This window comes from Manis pentadactyla, chromosome 16, assembly GCF_030020395.1.
Source record: "Manis pentadactyla isolate mManPen7 chromosome 16, mManPen7.hap1, whole genome shotgun sequence".
NCBI classification, from domain to species: Eukaryota; Metazoa; Chordata; class Mammalia; order Pholidota; family Manidae; genus Manis; species Manis pentadactyla.
Genome location: NC_080034.1, coordinates 40,463,537 through 40,482,518, shown reverse-complemented (window position 1 = coordinate 40,482,518; position 18,982 = coordinate 40,463,537). Strand labels below are relative to the sequence as shown.

General features: G+C 45.2%; 1 protein-coding gene across 3 annotated transcripts; it reads left to right on the top strand.

The window, feature by feature from the left end:
* The first annotated feature begins 5,367 nt into the window (after window positions 1-5,367).
* Window positions 5,368-18,474, top strand: KIFC1 (kinesin family member C1). 3 transcript variants are annotated; one of them, XM_036887102.2, is made up of 11 exons: window positions 5,368-5,746; window positions 11,564-11,704; window positions 11,820-11,919; window positions 12,449-12,502; window positions 12,621-12,671; window positions 12,878-13,275; window positions 13,914-14,693; window positions 15,332-15,622; window positions 15,723-15,796; window positions 15,940-16,015; window positions 18,313-18,474. In XM_036887102.2, exons 1-11 carry the CDS (start codon window positions 5,735-5,737, stop codon window positions 18,355-18,357), a joined length of 2,022 nt encoding a protein of 673 aa, XP_036742997.2. In that variant the 5' UTR covers window positions 5,368-5,734; the 3' UTR covers window positions 18,358-18,474. The 3 variants fall into 3 exon arrangements, with proteins under 3 accessions (XP_036742997.2, XP_036742998.2, XP_036742996.2); XM_036887103.2 differs by having other exon boundaries at window positions 5,369-5,746; window positions 12,965-13,275; XM_036887101.2 differs by having other exon boundaries at window positions 5,369-5,746; window positions 12,875-13,275.
* The last annotated feature ends 508 nt before the right edge of the window (window positions 18,475-18,982 follow it).

Sequence of the window (18,982 nt, the reverse complement as noted above, 5' to 3'; positions counted from 1 at the left end):
AGATCATAGTCTGGCTTCTAAAAGTGCCCTCAAGCCTGATGACACATGGGCATCCTCAGCTCAATACTGCTTCCCCTCCTATTCCAAATCTGTGTCTTTAGCTGTATTTGGATAATCTGGGAGAGCAGAGAATAGAAGGATGAGATGGCAAAAGAGACTCCAGCCATCAGTTTGGAGTTAATGTCAGGAGCTCTCTTATCTTTCTGAGAACTGGAAAGTCACGGGAGAAATAATTACCACATGGACTAAATGTCTCTATTAATCTTTGGGTAGAAAAGTGCTAACAGGAATTTTCTGATGTCCCCCATCTGACCTTTTTGTTCTCAAAAACATCTCAATTGATATCATTTGGGAAGGGGAATTTACTTTTTGGCATCAAGGAAATCTTAAAATAATTTTTCATATCTAGGTATTATAGCCAGATTACATGACATTAGAAAAAAAGTGACTCTTTATCTTATGCCTCCTTTTTTCCAAACATAATTTTGAATGTAGTGTATATACAAGGTGGTGATCTTCATCATTTACATCATAAATGCTTTCTTTTGTGGAGGATCCAAATGTAGTGATGTGTTTTTAAAAGCAGACATGTTATTATACCATTTTTTTTTTACTTGTACAACCCACAAGGACGGAAACTCTAGATTTGGAATCTAACTTGACAAGATAGTATATAGATTTGATTAATTATAACACATCAATGAGGTCCCAAATAGTGGGGTATCAATATAAGGTCCATGTACAAATGTAACTTCATATAACAAATACAGTCTTAACTCAAAGTGAATAACCACAATTTGCTATAACAAACATTCTCCTATATACAATTTCCTAAACAAATAATCAAAATCTTAAATATTAGGTTATGATTTCTGGAGTTAGAAGTAGCCTATCACAGAGGCTACCTGACTTTATTCTACTTTTTAAAATGGAATGGTAGTTACTTTTACTAGAGACAGAGGATGTGTAAAACTAATCTTAAAACTCTTTCTTCCCCTTGGCCAAATGTAGGTCCATTGTAACCCAGAGTCAACCATGATACATAGTATCTATAACTATACCTTTGCTTGTACCTGTACATCTGCCTGCACCTGTACCTACCCGTACCTGTACCTATACTTATCTTGCATGGAAAGGCTTCATGTCAACAAAGTTCTTTTCTTGCAATATTTACCATTAAATATTGTGACTTGTAATTGATTTGAACCAAGGTTAGCCTTTTAAAATTTCTAATTATTTTTATGCCACATCTTTTAATGTAGAATCTTCAAAATCACTATTTTTAGTGTCTGCATCACATTCTACATGCTCTCAAATGCCTTTCTCTCATTTAATCCATCTTGTTTGATGACTGTACACTGAATGGTGTGACTGTGTGTTTAATGTCTTCTTCTTCATTTGGCTGTAAGCTCCCCAAGGGCAGGGTCATGTCAGCTTTAGCTCAGGGTTGAATCACCAGCAGCAGCACTTTTGCTGCCCCTAATAAACATATTATATGTAATATATATATGTTATTATTAAAGTGTATATACTAAATTTACATTATACAATATAGATTTTTCACCTTCCATTTACTAATTATTTATTGGTGGAAATTTGGGTTATTTGCAGTACTTTCTTTCATTAAATTTTTTTGTGCATTTATGATTATTTTAGACTAAATTCATAAATTGAAATGCTACATTAAGAAACATTGGTACTCTCAAACTTCCTGAACTTCTAGGAAATAAGTACCAGTTTATACTCTCAGCAATAATGTATGGGAGTATCAATTTGACAGGGAAACATTTCATTCTTCTCATTTTCTTTTAATTATGTTTATCTTATTGTGTAATATAATCATATGGCTCTAAATGCAAGCGTATGCGTTGGCCTTGGGGCACTTTGAATTGCTGTCATCATGCTGTCTTGCTCTTCACTTCCTACTCTGCCTAGACAATGTGGATCCCTTTCTCTCACCCCAAATACTTCCTTTCTGGGGGACAAGAGGCTGATGGTGCACCTTAGGCCTAACAGTAGTTACGTCCTTCTACCACGGGCTACTCAAATATTGGTGCTTGGAGAGGCCCCCATAATTGCCACTTGTGGATTTGGGGCAAATGGACAGAAGTAGGGCTCCTCCTCTGCTCACTGCTTCCAGGAGGTGAGTGTCCAAGAGCTCCTGGAGAAGCCCTCTGCACCCTTTTCTCTGGAGCATGTAGACAAGGACCACTGCAGCATCGGAACACTCTGGGAAGAACCAGAGGCCTTCCTCTCTAGAATAAGTCACAGGGCCTACTTCTCTCCATGACTGCCTATGGAAGGAAGTCGGCCTCCCCAGCATAGGACTGCTATCTATGACTTGGTGTGTTCTCAAGTGAAACTCTGGGAAAAAGGGAGAACAGTTACCTCTGGTTGGGTCCTCTCAGACCCCCAGAACTAGACCCATCCCTGCGGACCTCAGCCTCTGGCCTGCACCCATGGCCCCACTCCTGTCGTGATGGATGCTGCTTTTTCTCCTCTACTATTCATCTTGCTGCTCACAGCTGAGAAACTCCTCTGGAAATCTTTCTCCAGCTCCTCACTTCTGAGGAGTGTGGACACAAGAATTTGCTTGGTAGGAGGAAGGGCTGAAGGGCTGATGTCTTTCAGACATAATTAAGGTAACACCACTGTCACCTTGCCATCTGTGGAGAGTCCTGCAAAGGGCTGGGCAGGAGAAAAGGAACCTACCTATGAAGCCAGGAAGAGAAGCAGAGGGAGGAGGGGATTTGGGGCTCAGGAATGTGATTTACAAGGTAGGAAATCCTCCCCAGCTTGCAGGAGGGACCTCTAGGGAGGGGGAAAGGACCACCAGGAGCTGTCTCACCCAGCCTGCTGCTGAGGTGGGCAGATGGGAGAAACTAGCAGGACTAGGCATTGAGGATTCACTTCATTATCTTCCTTACCCCAACACCAAAGCTTTTGAGAGAACCGACATCTTTACAATTATCAAGTCTTTCTCTGCATGTACATAGTGTATCTTTCCATTAATTTAGATTTTCTTTAATAACTTCCAGTAAAATTTTTTCACTTTCTCCACAGAGGACTTGCACACCTATTGTTAAGTTTATTCCTAAGTAATTTGAATTTTTGTTGCTGTTGCAAATGGCATATTTTTCATTAAAATTTTTATTGTAATACAACAAAAAGTACACAAATAAAGTGTACAGCTTAACTTTTGTATATTCATGTAACCAAACAGTATACTTTTTAAAGCTACACTGTTGGTTGCTGATGATAAAGATGCAATAGATTTGTATGTTGATTTTTTTCTATATTGATTTTGCACCCAGCAAGCTTGCTATACTCACTTATCAATTCTATCTGAATTTTCCTTTGGGGCTGCTACACATGCAATGATTTCATCTGCAAATACTGACATTCTTCTTTTCAATCCTTATATATTTGTTGTTATTTACTGGACTGGCTAAAACTTCCATTATTGTATTGGCTAGGATTACTAAGAGCAGCCATCCTTGCCTAATGCCTCATTTTAAGAGGAATCCTTTCACCATTTCACAATTACTATAACGTGTGCTGTAGGATTTTTAAAGATATCTTTATCAGGTTATGGGATTTTCTTTAATACCAATGGATATTGAATATTTTGAGTAGTTTTCATGCATCAGTTGAGATGAATAAACTTTTCCTCCTTCAATGTCTTTAATGGGTCCATATTTCTTCTGGTCAAACATTTGTTTTTTAACTTTCATAAATGTCTTTTGAGATACATTTCTTCTCAGGCTTCCTTTCCAGGTCTCCCTCTTTTCCCATTCATTAAGCTGGTCTTCTAGAATTTCCTCCTTCATTCCTCTCTTCTTTTCTAGCTCCAGCTTTTTGTAAGTTTCCTAAGATATCAAAGGTTGGGGGGTGGTGACTGGGTTTGCAGACACCCCATCTTTTCACATTGGTTCCCCTCACAGGCAGGTTTCAATCCTAATTAAAGCACATTAGAAGATAGGTGGCTTGGGTTCCAGTTCTGTCTATGTTCAATAATGCACCAAGACAGGTTTCTTAGTACCTGCCTTTCAGTCTCATAAATAAAATCCCTGTCCTGCCGACTTCCAGGACTGCTTGGAAACGCAGATGAGTAAATGTAGTAGAACTACTCTGCAAACTATTCACAGTAAGAGGTTGTTCTTGTTACTAAGTGTTAGATGTAGTGTGAGATAACAGATACAAGTATATCTCAGAGACATTGCAAGTTTAGTTCCAGACCACCACAATACAGTGAATATCACAATAAAGCAACTCAAATTAGTGTTTTGGTTTCCCGGTGCATATAAGTCACATGTTTATGCTATACTGAAATCTATTTAAAGTGTGCAATAGCTTTAGGTCTGAAAAGAACAATGTACATACCTCAGTTAAAAAATACTTCATGGTTGAAAAATGCTAACCCTCATCCGAGGCTTCAGGGAGTCCTAACACTGATCGCAGATCACCGTAACAAATATAATAATGAAAAAGTCTGAAATATTATGAGAATTACCAAAATATGACAGAGACACCAAGTGAGCTCTTGGAAAAATGGTGCCAATAGACTTGCTGGTGCAGAGTTGCCACAAATCTTCAATTTAAAAAAAATGCAGTATCTGCCAAGCGATGCAGAAGGACTTATGTCTGTATAGCTTGGATTTTGAAGCTAATGGACTCTAGACCTACTCCCAATCAGCACTGTGACCTTGCACGTGTTAACTTTTCTAAACCTCTCTCCATCCAGCTTGCAGGTGAGATATGCAAGCACTTAATGCACAGTAAGAGCTCAGTGAATTTAGCTATCATGAAAATAGATAATGCACATGTAGACAGTCTGAAAAGCATAAAATACTCCCAAAATGGAAGCAGTAAACCGTGGTTCAGGCGCAGAAGGCCCTAAAGCCAGTTACCCAACACCAGTAACAGCACCCACGTACTTAGGAAGTAGGGAGAGGAGGGGGAGCTGCAGAGAAAAAAACTCGAATCCGCACCGTCGGACTTCCATGGAGCGCCAAGCTGTACCTAAGGTCCCTAACTCTGGTGAGAAATGCCAGAACTCCCAAGGAACGGACACCGCAGGAGGGTTACAGGTCCCACTTGCAGTACCAGTTCTACTCTGCGGGAAGACGCTGCTCACCAGCCGCAGTCCGGCCATCCAGCGGGGGCTAAACAGTGCGTTTCCCACTGCAGTCGCTAGGAGGCGCGCGTCTTGCACAGCGCCCTGTACGAGCCCTCGTTTGCGCACGCGTGATTCCCTTCTTCCAGCGTTCCGCCCCCACACCAGTTGCGCTCACGCGGCGCGTTCCAGGCATTCTCTGACGTAGCGCGCGGCGGCTGGGAGCCGAGCGGAAGTCCTCTGCGGTTACCGCTAGAGGAGGGCTGGGCTAAGAGCGGAAAAGTGGAGCGGGAAGTGCGACTGACCGTCCCTGGCTCTGGCGGAGCAGGAAGGAGAAAGCTCCGGCCCGGCGGGGTGTGGCCTCGGGAGGCGGAGGGCGCTGCGATTGGCCCTCGGCTGTGGCGACCGTGACGATTGGCCCCTGCTTGCAGGGAGAGGTGAGAGGGTATCGGCGGTTGGAATTCAAAAGTAGCGGGTGTGGCGACAGGCTGGTGTCGCCGGAGCCAGGAGTGCGCGTGGTCTGCGTCGCAAGCGGGCGAGAGAACGCGGGTCCCGGGATCCCCAGTGCCCTGTCTCTCCTCCATTGCGTTTTCCTGGCGGTGTGGCACGCAGCTGGACATGGAGCTGCAGGTGAGTAGAAGCCGGAGCTGTCCTCCTGTCCCGGGGTGCGGGGACGACGGCCGGCTGCCTCCGCAGCTGATAAGCCCCCGGCTCCCGGCCGGCCCTGGGTCCTGCCTGGATGGAGGGTGAGGGACCCTGCGCCCCGGCGCAGGAGAAAGGGATGCGGGAGGAGGAGCGGAGAAAGCAGGGAGCAGCCCCAGCAGATCGGAGGGCACACCTGCCATCCTTCTCCCAGCTTCAGGGAGCCCTCTGCGCTCACTCTCATTTCTCTAGGATTTCCAATTTCAGATTCTCAGGCTTGTCTGACACGTATCCGTCTCTCCTTTCCTACCCACGATTTCAGTGTTTGATTGAGAAGGGAGGGAGCTGAGATGACCTCTACCTTTGGAGAAATGCTGTCTGAGGCCAAATCCCAGCCAACGTCCTTTTGTCCCCTCTCTCCTCGTTGCTGCCGCTTCTAGGGTGTAGGAAGGAGCGAGAGAATGAGGTTACCTGAACTGAACTCCTCATCCTCTCTCCTTCCCCAGGTTTTGCAGAGATCTCTGCGCAATGGGAATGGTTGACTTAGTTTCTTCTCTCATCAGTGCCCTGCTGCACTCCACAACTATCTTTAACCTCCCCTTTTTGAAAGAGGTGTGTGACGGCGTATTGACTTCTGGTGCTGGAAAACCTTCTGCTTAGATCCTTGTTTACTAGTATTTCACATTCAGATTTGCCAAGCGTGGAGTGCTGTCTCCATGTCTTTGTATCCTGACAACCAAAAAGTAGAGCAGTAGGTTGTGACAGTGAAAAGTAGTAGAAGCCTTTTCACATTTACTCATCAAATAATTTACTGAGCACCTACTATGTGCTACACACAGTTGTAGCTACTTGGGGTACAGCAATGAAGGAGACAGAAATCTGTTATCTCTATAGATGTCATTCTATGAGAGATAGACTATGTAATAAGCAAATAATGTAACTATTAGAAGATGATAAGTGCTATGGAGAAAAGGAAAAATTCAAGCAGATTAAGAGGGAGGAAGAAAGGGAGGCCAACTGGCAGGAGAAGGTATTAAATAGGGGAGTCTTAGTAAACTCTTTTAAGAAGGTGGTAGTTCAATGAAGACATGAAGATGAGGGAGATAGCAAGTGGATATTGAAGGAAGAGCATTCCAGGCAGAGGGAATCTACTAGAGCAAAGTGTCCCTGATTGTATAGCTAAACTGGTGAGCAAGGGGGAAAGTTGTGGAAAGGGAAGTCAGATAATAGAGAGTAGGAATTGTTGATCCCATTTCTTCTTGTGAGGACATTGTGAGGACTTTGGGTTTTACTCTTAATCAAATGAGGATTCATTGGATGGTTTTAAGCAAAAAAAGAGACAAGATTTGTCTTACATTTTAAGAGGATCATTCTAGCTGCTGCATGAGATTAGACTGTAAGGGGGTAAGGATAGAAACAAGGAGAGTTCTTAGGAATACATTTATTAACAGGTTTTCTCAACTTTTGCCCTCTTGACATTTATTGTGAGGGTGACCTCTACATTGTCTGGTATTTAGCAGTATTCTTGGCCTTTACCCACTAGATGCTGGTAGTAACCCCCACCTAATCATCACCACCAAAATGTCTTTGGATAGACATTGTTCAGTGTCCCCTGAGGAGTAAAATCACTCCCAGCTGAACCAGTGGAGTATGATATCTAGGTGAGAGATGATGGTGACTTGGACAAGGGTAGTAGCAGTGGAAACAGTAACAAGAGGTCAGATTCTGGATATATTTTGAAGATAGAATTAGCCATGCTTTGCTGACATTAGATGAAGTGAGTAAAAGAATGAGAGGGCTTTGGGTTTTTTGCCTTGAGCAATTGAAACATGAGGTTATATCAACTGAAACAGAGAAAACTGCAAGAGGAGCAAGTTTGAAGGGGGTTTGGACATCAGGAGGTCACTTTGGATGTGTTACATTTGAATGTTTATTAGATTTCCAAGTGGAGATATTGAGAAGGCAGTTCAATATATAGGTTGAGGAGTGAGGTCCAGGCTTTAGATATAAATTTAGGAGTTGTCAGTGTATGGATGGTATTTAAAGCCATGGGAGTGCATGGCGTGTGGATAGAGACCATAAAGACCACTGATAAGAGTTTGGAGAGATGAGGACCTAACCATGAAATAGGAAAACCAAGAGAGGATGGTCTATAAGCTAAATGAAGAAAGCTTATTAAGGAAGGAGTGATCAGTTGTATCAAATGCTGCTGATGGGTCAAGAAACATGAAGATGAAGAATTGACTTAGCAACACAAGGTTACCTGTATCCTTGAGGAGAACACTTCTGGTAGAATGGTGGGAGTGAAAGCATGATTGGGATGGGTTTAGGAGAGAAATTGGACACAGTGAATACTATATAGAGAACACTTTTGAAGAGTTTTGCTGCAAACGACATCAAAGAAAAAAGGTAGTACTTGGCAGGGAAAGCAGAATCAAAAAACTCTTTTAATTTAGAAGAAATAATAACGTGTAGTGAACTGATAGGAATGATCCAGTAGAGAGTGAAAAGGTGACAATGTAGAGGAGAGAAGGAAAGATTGCCGGAGTGCTGTTGCCAAGCAGGTGAAGGGGTGGGACCTGATGCCCATGAGGAAGGATTGTCTTAGGAGCAGGGCATCCATCTCTGATCTTGTTAAGTGCGTGTAGGTGTAGGTGGAGTTAGATGAGTATTTGTTTTATATAAGGTTTAAGTGCTAATGCTTCTCATTGTAGAAAGTTGTGAGTCATCATGTCTAACTTTATAGATGGGAGAAAAATAAACGCTGTACTCTTTGGAGTTGTCCTGAGCAAGCAAATAAACAAACCTTTAACACATTTTCTGAAACCGCAGAAATTCCGGGGAGGTGGGCCTTTAGTAGATCCAGTCTGTAGTGTAGAGAGAACAAAGAGCATGGCTTATAAAACATTTAGTGTTTGACCTTGGAATACTTAAAGAAAAACTTTGTTTTCAGACTATCTTTGGTTAAACTAAATTAAAATCAGCATTCTTTGTCCACATTTCTACAGGTGGTGGGAAAAAAATGCCACCACCTTTTTTTTTCCTTTTTATTTTTAGAGAAGCCAATTGTTTGGATATATCAGTTTGTTTTAGTATTCCCCAGCTGGTGGACATTCAGTTTCATTCCTTTTAAAATGTATTGAGTCTACCATGTAGCTCATAACCTAAGGAAAGACAAGAAACTAAAAAAATAAATAAATAAATACTGTCAAGTTGTTTTAGAGTTTTCTCTATAGTGAGGCTCTGTGAACATCCTTGACTATATTTCGTTGTATCACAGGTAGCTCAGAGGCACTTTCCCAAAGCTGAACTTAGCATCTCTTGAAAACCAGCCTTTCAGGTATTCTCAGATCTCTCTGTATTATTTCTTACAATTGCATGTAAATCTATAGAGATTTTAAAATGAAAAGCTTTAAAAACAAAAGAAAGCAAAACCAGCCCTTTCTCTTGTGATCTTGGTTGTTGGAACCACGACAGGCATCTTGGAGTCAGCCGCCTGGACTCTGCATCTCATTCACTGCCTGCCCTCTACCTCCCATTCCCAAACCAGCTCCTAGTTAGGTCTGTACTTGGTTTTGAGTAATCCAGACCCCATTACTTGGCCTCACAGATGGATTACTACTTAGTGCTGAAGCTCCTAGTGCAGCCTCCTGCACTTGAGCTCCATGAGAACTAAGCTCTAATGTCCCAATGCATCATTTATATCTAATGAACTAGCTTCTCTCTTATATGCATCTAAGAATGATAGGAGGTGTATACTTCCTTGGGAGAATTGGGAAAGTGGATCATTTTCTGTAGAGCTTGATTCTTTTATGGTACCCCAGTTTGGAAAGGCTGCCCTAGAAAATAAGCTCTGGTAAGGCAGGGACTTCATGTTCGTTATTCTAGTCCAAGTGCCTAGAACAACATCTGGTACAGGGCCATCTTTCAACAAATCTTAGCGCAACAAATCCTTGTTGAATGAATGAATGAATGACTTAGTCTCTGCCTGTGATGCTCCTCATCTTCTACTTCCATTCATTCCCCACATTGTTCAGTTTGCTTCTTCAGTACAAATCTAGTCATATTATTTTCTTCACAAAAATCATCAGGGTGTGTCTTGCCTTTAGTAAACCCTAGACCCTGATTATGGCATACCGACTGCCGCAATCTTTTCCCTTCTGCCTTTGTTCTCATTTCCCAACTTTCTATACATATCCCATGTATTCAGCTGAACAGACCAGTTTGTTCTGGCATGCACCCCTCCTTGCTTTCTGCCCCAAACACTCTTCCTTGGCCCATGCTCAAGTTAACCCTTTCTCATCCTCAAGACTCTGCCTAAAAAGACTTTTTAGTTGGGGGGACTTGGTGATAGGGGGAGTCTAGTAAACATAATGTTCCTCATGTAATTGTAGATTAATGATACCAAAAAAAAGACTTTTTAGACACGTTCTTCGACTCTTTCCCCATCTGAATTAAATGCCCACCTTCTCCTCTGAGCACCTTTCATGATAATACCACTCAAAAAAGTTATAATAATCTGTTTAACTCCTTCTCTTCCCCACTGACCCATGAGCCTTTAGGGCAGGGATCATGTCATTACTTACAAACCCAGATCATTTCTAGCACATTTCAAGCACTTAGTAAATATTGAGTGAATAAAGTAAGCTGAAGGGCAAAGAAAGACCGGCCTTGGAATTTAAAGTTACCTGTAGTGAAAATCAGAAGTTGATACATACATGGTGCTTTACTGATGGTGGGATAGGAGTAGGGTGACCACTGCTCCCCATTTGCATAAGAAGGACCTGGTTTTAGCATTTAAAGTCCTGTGTCTCAAGAAACCCATCAGTCCTGGGCAAATGGTTGGTCACTCTTCGTAGGTCACCCTTGATAGGTGGGCATAATCCCCGGGCACCAATTGCACTGCTTAGAGGAGAGGATCTCCCTTTCCCACAGCCCCTTCTCATATCTGTACTTTGGTGGTCTTCAAACTGGTCATGCTACTTCCTAGTCTTCCTTACACAAGTCAGCCTATACAACTCATTGTTATTCTTTACAATAGGCTCTTTAGTCTATTTTTTACACATCTGATCAGAAACTATATCTGGCTTCCCATGTGTGCAGGGTTAAACCTAAACTGCTCCTTTGCTCAACATCAAATCTCTGCAAGATAGTGAAGTCTAGCAGTTTAAAACATGGCCTCCAGAACCAGACTTCTAGATTCTAACCGTGGCTCTGCCATTTGCTTGCTGATGACCACAGGCAAGCTGTTTTTACCTCTCAGTGCCTTCCTTCCCTCATCTGCAAAGTGAGGCTAATAATAGCACCTCCTTCAGTGGACTACTGTGAGGATTAAGTTGATACAGATAAAGCATTTAAAACAGTTCCTAATAAATATTACCTGCCCCTCCCACCCAATCTTCAGCTTTGTCTATCATTCATTCTCCCTTATTTATGATTCTGTAGTCCAGCTGAAAGGGCTTTTGGGTTTCCCAGCCACACCACATGCATGTTTGAGGTTTTTCCTTCTAAAAGCAGTGTCCATTTCAGTCTGCTTGTTTAAGACTACCCTTGAGGTTAGCTGATGTCCAATGTCCATCCAGCTTTTCCCATAGAAATTGCTCCCCTTTTGCACTATAACACATTTCTTTCTGTGCTTTCTGGCTGGTACTTAATCTGTGAGCTCCAGTTTGTGGCGCAAAATGTACTCAGTTGATGCTTGTTGGTGGTAGTGTTAAGAATTAGGCTAGGGGGCCAAGAAGGGGAATTCGTGGGACAGTTGGGCTCTAGGGTATTGTCTTAATGATCTGGTCTCTCTTTTCCCAGGAGAGGTCCCCCTTGCTAGAAGTAAAGGGGAACAGAGAGCTGAAGAGACCCCTGGTCAAGGCCCCTTCCCAGTTGCCTCTCCCTGGAAGCAGGTTTAAGAGGGGGACTAATCAGATGGAGGATGCCTTGGAGCCAGAGAAGGTGAGCTGGATTTTGGAAAGCTGTATGTGTGTGTATATAAAAGAGAGGGAGAGAGAGTGTGTGTGTGAACCAATCATGGAGGGTAACTATGGACGCCATTCTTGTTTTTTCCCAGAAAAGGGTACGAGGCCTGGGCACGGCGACCAAAATTGCCACATCCCACCCCAAAGCACCAGTTCTCACCACAGTGCCACAGACACGAGGCCAGACTGCAGGTGGGCTCTAGGGGTGGACAGAGACTAAGAGCATGGAAGCCCAGTGCTCTTCAACTCACTTATTTTCTTGCAATTTTATCTTATTTTGAATAAGTAAGAAATTTCACTTGCTTCAGAATTCCAAAGGCATGAAAGTTGTTCTGCAGTGAAAAGTCTCCCTCCCACCCGTTTCACGGCCACCTAGTTCCCCTCCCCAGGGGCATCTGGATGTCCTTTCAGAGATATTCTGTGGGTGTTCAAGCAAACGTGGACATGTTCTCCAACATTGTTTTACATAAATGGTAGCATACTTTGTGTGTGCTCTCCCCCTTTGCTCTTTTTGCTTATCTTGGTCCAACTTATTTCTTAGTATGTTGAATAATTTCCAGTCCTGGGAAGGATATCTTTAGGAGCTGGCCAGACTTAGGTGAAGAGGGAAGTTATCTTATTTGTAATCTCCAGAAAAAGCAACCCTCTGCCCCTGCCCAACCAGAGTACATGCCATTCTGAGAGTGATCATCCTTTTTTCCTCTCTCCCATCTGCTGACAGCTCCAAAAGGTCCCAAGAAAATAGGACCCCGATGTTCCACAGCTATTGCTACAGGTAATAGTGCTTAAGAGCTGGGGCTGAGAAGAGATTTGGGATATGTGTGAAGGGAGAATGATGGAGGTAAAGGGACACTGGTGCTATAATTACTTATGTCAACTCCCCAATTCTCTAGTGTTGAAGAATCAGAAGCCAGGCCCTGCTCTTCCTGCCCAGAAGCCTGGCAGTATGTGACAAACATATCCTTTGGGTGAGAGGGTGGGATAGGGAAGAGGAGATGGTGAGTACCCAGAAAAATCCATTTTGTCTCTTCCCCATCTGGAGGGGAAGGAGTTGTAGTATCAGATGTGGAGGCTCTAAAGGCTAGGAAGGAGGAGAGAGAGGGCACCAAGACTTCCCTGACCCTTGTCCATTCTGTGCCCATCTTAGCAGCAGCTGCTCCTCCCATGCTGGGAGGGAAAAAACCCACCAAACGTCCAGCCTGGGACTTAAAGGGTCAGTTATGTGACCTAAATGCAGAGCTGAAATGCTGCCGTGAGAAGACTCAGATGTTGGGCCAAGAGAACCAACAGCTGTGGAACCAGCTTAGGGAGGCCCAGCAACAGGCCACAGCCCTGGGGGCAGAGCGCAGGACACTGCAAGAGGAGTTGACCAGGGTGCAGGCCCAGGCGGAACAGGACCACCAGGAACTGGAGACCCTGCGTGCCCATGTCCTAGAGCTGGAAGAGCAGCTGGGCACGGAGCAGGGCTTGGTGCGAGAGCTCCAGAAAGAACAGCTGGGATTGCAGGAGGAGCGGCGTGGCCTGGCCACCCGGCTAGAGGAGCAAGAGGTAAGGGCCACCTCTCCAAACGCTAACTCTCCTTTCCAGGTGACCCTGAAGTCACTTTCGGCTAGAATCTCTGACCACCTCTCTCCAGCAGTTTACCTCTGTCCTCTACCCTTTTCCTCCCCAGCCCACCCCAGCCTCTGTCTTTGCGCCCCACTTCTCCCTATCCTTCAGTCTGTTTTCGTAGCTTGCCTCTGGATCTGTGTCTCCCGTAGTCCTCCATTCCCCTCTTCTTTTCCTGATCAAAAACCCCCCTGTCATTCTCTCCCTCTTACGTTCATTTGACTCCTTGGTGAGCACCAACTAGATGGATTACTTAGGGTCTCTCAAGTGGCTCAATCCTTACTTCAGGGCATTTTGCATATGCTCTTCCCTCTTTCTGGAACGTTCTGTACTCTCTCCTCCTCTTGGTTTCCTCCTGTACTTTTGGGTGTCAGCCTAGATATCTTCCTTGTGCCCCTTCTGGGTATTCCCATAGGGCTCTGTTCATGTGTCATGATTCCTATTTTCTTCTAGCTTTCTTTACCAGACGATGAAGTCCTGGGGTGCAGGGACCACCCTGCCTCCACCACCCACCCCATCATGACTTGTCCTTATTCTTGGTTACATCTCACTCTCTGTGTCTGTTCTGTTCCGGGCAGAGGAAGCTGCAAGCATCAGAATCAGCTCTGTCAGAGAGCCAAGCAGAGGTGGCATCTTTGCGCTGTGAGGCTGCAGCCCAGGTAGCCTTACTGGGTGAGCAGGGAGAACGTCTCCATGGGCTAGAGATGGAGCGCCGGCGACTACACAACCAGCTACAGGAACTCAAAGGCAACATCCGTGTGTTCTGCCGGGTCCGCCCTGTTCTTCCAGGGGAGCCCACTCCACCCTCTGGCTTCCTCCTGTTTCCCTCGGGCCCTGGTGGGCCCTCTGATCCTCCAACCCACCTCAGCCTCTCCCGGTCTGATGAGCGTCGTGGGACCCTGAGTGGGGCACCAGCCCCTGCTACCCGCCATGACTTCTCCTTTGACCGGGTATTCCCACCAGGGAGTGGACAGGACAAAGTGTTTGAGGAGATTGCAATGCTTGTCCAGTCAGCCCTGGATGGTTACCCAGTATGCATCTTTGCCTATGGCCAGACAGGCAGCGGCAAGACCTTCACAATGGAGGGTGGGCCTGGGGAAGACCCCCAGGTGGCGGGGCTGATCCCTCGGGCCCTGCGGCACCTCTTCTCTGTGGCCCAGGAGCTGGGCTGCCAGGGCTGGACCTACCATTTTGTGGCAAGCTATGTGGAGATCTACAATGAGACTGTCCGAGACCTGCTGGCCACTGGGACCCGGAAGGGCCAGGGGGGTGAGTGTGAGATTCGCCGGGCAGGACCAGGGAGTGAGGAGCTTACTGTCACCAATGCCCGCTATGTACCTGTCTCCTGCGAGAAAGAGGTAAGGACTGAGGGGCACTGGGACTGGGAAGTGAGGGGGAGCGGGGAGGGTGACACAGATGGACGTGGATGTAGAAGGGAGCAGGCAGGGTAAGCTGTGAGGCCAGGTGGCTACACCAGTCTTGGCTGGTGGATGGTAAGGTGGATCTGAGAACTGGGGAGGAGTGGTGCATCTGCACCAAGGAACAGGGGAGAGACCGTAGGCCCCCTGCCTGAAGCACGCTCAGGTCTCAATTCCTACTGCTCTCCCTGCTCAGTTCACTCTAGCCATGCTACCTTCTGGCTGTTACTTGGCCCAATAGTCAGTCTTGTATCAGGGCCTTTGCATTTGCTATTTCCTTTGCCTGAATATTCCTCTCCTGAAATAGCTTACTTCCTCACTACCTTAAGATTTGAAAACAGTGAGGCCAACCCTGGCCATCCAGTCTAAAATTCCTTCACCCCGTTTTCACAAACTCCATATTTTTCTGTTTTATTTTAATCCTTATACTCTCAGACCTATGCATGTTATTTATTTTGTCTTCTCACTGGCTAGAAAGAAAGCTCCAAGAGGGCAGGTGCTGACTTGTTCATTACCATACCTGACACTAGTGCATGACTTGCTGCCTGTCTTTGCCCTTCACTCTTCCCCAACCCCAGGTGGAGTCCTTGCTCCATCTGGCCCGCCAGAACCGGGCTGTGGCCCGCACAGCTCAGAATGAGCGGTCATCACGCAGTCACAGTGTGTTCCAGCTGCGGATCTCTGGGGAGCATGCTGGGCGAGGCCTGCAGTGCGGGGCCCCCCTCAGTCTTGTGGACCTAGCTGGGAGTGAGCGGTTAGACCCTGGCTTAGCCCTCGGCCCTGGAGAGCGGGAACGCCTTCGGGAAACACAGGCCATTAACAGCAGCCTATCCACGCTGGGGCTGGTCTTCATGGCATTGAGCAACAAGGTGGGAATGGGTCTGGGGGCAGGGGGGCCTGGGGATAGGTTGGGGTTGGCCAACCTGAGCCGTGTCCTATGTTAATCACCTGTCTGCCTCAACTGTCTAGGAGTCTCATGTGCCTTACCGCAATAGCAAGCTCACCTACCTGCTGCAGAACTCTCTGGGAGGCAGTGCTAAGATGTGAGTGAAAGGGACAGGTAGAAGGGGTCAATGGGAACTGTGGTGCTGGGGTCAGGGATGCAAAAGGGGAAACAATGGAGACCTGGTCCAGGCTCAGCCCGACCACTGATGCTGGGGTTTGGCCCCTTCTCCTCTCTCCACAGGCTCATGTTTGTGAACATTTCACCCCTAGAAGAAAACGTCTCTGAGTCCCTCAACTCCCTACGGTTTGCCTCTAAGGTGCAGTTACTACCAAGCCCCAGGCCCTGTCAGGACCCCTGGGTTGTTTAGATTTCTCCACCCCAACTCCTTTAGGCCAGGGGGTACATTCATCCTGAAAGGATTTACTTTTGCCAGGCATCTGGGGCACTACCCATTTGGATCCATCTGTAACTGCTGGCTTTGGGGTTTTTTTTTAAGTGTTTAAAAATAGGTAGTTTAAACGGTCAAAACCATGTAAAAGCTATACACAACAAATGAGGTTTGATACCACCCGTCTGCCCATCATTCCCACCTACCTAGTAGAGGTAGTCATTTTATCATTTATCATTCTACTTAGCCTTCCAATGTTTCATTTTGCAAATATAGGCAATATGCATGTGCATATTCTTATATAAAAGATTTCTCTCTCTCTCTCTCACATATGTGTTCTGCACTTTGTTTTGCTTAACAAGACAGCCCCAAGATGACTCTCCATCAGCACACAGAGCTCATCCCATTACTTTTACATCTGCCTAAGACTCCACCATGTGGATGCACCAAACTTTATCCACCAGTTCCCTCTACTGGACACTTGGATTGTTTCCACCTTTTTTCTATTACAAACAATGCCATGTTAACTACCTTGTGCATGTTTTTTATTTGTTTAGTTATATCTATGTAGGGAGAGATTTCTTCAGTGGGTTGCTGGACCGAAGGAGACTTACATATTTTTCAGTCCATTCCAAAGTGTGTGAATTCAGGCTCCAAAGCCCACTTAAACATTAAGTGGAGAGAGGGCCGTGGCCATGAATCTCTAGGAGACTTATGCTTCCTCCAGTGGAGTTGAGTAGAGACTTTCTTTATGATCTGCCTCTGGAGGGTAATTTTTTCTCAGGGAACTCCTCTTCCTGAGGGAATAACCCTACAATGGATTCTGGCTTTATGCAGGGTGTGCCCTTGTGCTGTACTTGTGTTCCCCCACAACAAGCATTGGTTGCTGCTGTGAAAGTAGTCTTCTGCCTTTAACACCTTGCCCTAGTCTTCTGCTTTGATCAGGATTTTCCTTGTTATCTTGCAAGTTCAATCAAAGTTATATCAACATCATTATCACCCAAAAACATGAGCTATTTAATATCCTCTAATACCCAGTTTACATTATTAAGTTTCACCTGATTGTCTTAGAAACATCTTTTATATATTAGGTTTGTTCCAGTCAGGATTGAAGCAAGGGCTACTTGTTTTATTTGGTTGAAATGTTTGTTAAATTTCTTTCAACCTAAAATATCCCTACCTCCTTTTATGGCATTTATTTATTGAAGAAATAGGGTCATTGTCTCATAGAAGATTACCCATATTCTGGGTTTTGGTTAATGGTTTCCAGTTTCTTCCATAAATTTTGTTATCTAGTAGTAGATTTAGGGGCTTGATTAGATTTGAATCAGGTTCAAATTTCTTGGCAAGAAAACTTACGTGATGCAGCACACTTTCTATTGCATCATATCAGGAGGCATGATATAAAAACTGATCATTGGATTTGGGATTCCCTCTTGGAATTGTCCACTTGCTGATTTTTATCAATTATCATGCCTAGATCTGTTATTTCATCAGGGAGTTTTAAAATGGTAATTTTTCTAGTTTTCTCAGTACTATAAGTCACAATTATTCTATAAAGAATTTCTCCTTCCCATCATCCACATAGGAAAAGCAGGATAAATGCTGGACGCCTTAGCAATTTTCAGTATTATAAGTTAATATCCTGGCAACTTGCAAAGGTGAACAACGAGTTTTATCATTTTACAGATGGCTTATGTATTTGTTATATGTCCTTTGCAGTCATTATTCTTCTGATGCTCAAATTGCCCAGTCTCTGGCCAATGGGAGCTCCTTCAGGTTGGCTCCTGTATCCTTTAGAGAGGACCCTAGTAGTCTTTAGATTCATCTTGTACATTTCCTGCCCTACACTTGGAATCAATTGTTTCCTAGGAGCTTTGGTTTTGCTGTTAATGTTTTATCTATCTTATGAATGTTGTTAATGTTTTAACCATTGTAGTAAGTGGTGGGAGGGCTCTAGTCCACAGTATTGCTGGAATGGAAGCTTGATCTCTTTCTGCTCATGTGTGGGGCAGAAAGTCATTCCTTCTTATGCCTTTTCCCCTCCTCCAGACCTAGTATGCCTAGAAGTAACCATAACTGAAACCAGGAGGAACCCACCTTCAGAGCCCTTGTTAACAGTATTCTCTGAGTGCAGCCTTAATATTGGAGGTGGGAGGTGATCTTGGAGAAAACCATTCTTTTGGGTACTCTGAAAACTTTTCCTGTCTGAACTCTGCCCACAGGTGAACCAGTGTGTTATTGGTACTGCCCAGGCCAACAAGAAATGAAGACAGATCCAGATCCTCGTGTGTGTGTTGTGGTGTAGGGGTAGGGGGGCTGAGGGATGCTCTAGTAGGATTGGGGGGGGGGGGGGTGATGTTACCTGGGCCTATCAAATAAAGAATTTTTTTAAAATAAAGGTTTTATTACCAGTTGCCCAAGGAGGGAGGTATTTTTCATATCTGTAGAGATGGGAACTGTGAATCTGTCCACTCTGCCTTCCCCTGGAGTCTGGGTGGCTTTATCCAACCGCTCCCCCCACTCCCGTGTCCCCGCCTCTCTTCCATATCTGGGCGGTGTGCCCGCTATCTAACTACAGCCCTTCCACTGTCACTAGCTATATCCCCTGGCCACAGGCCACCCCAGGTCTGGGCAGGAACCCTCTCGTAGGTGCGGGAAGGTGGGAAGCCGCAGCTCGCGTACCCTCCCCCAAAGTGGCTCTTTTCTCCCGCCCTTTCCCTGCTTCGCATTCGAACCGCCAGGGTGGCCCCGCCCGCTGCCCATTGGCTGGCTCTCAGCGGCATTACCGCTTCGCTACTAGCTCTGTAGGCCCTTGTACCCGCCCTGCAAGCGCCGGGCGGGACGCACGCACGCCGACTCCCTCGCGCCAACTGCTAACGGCCACCGCCCCAA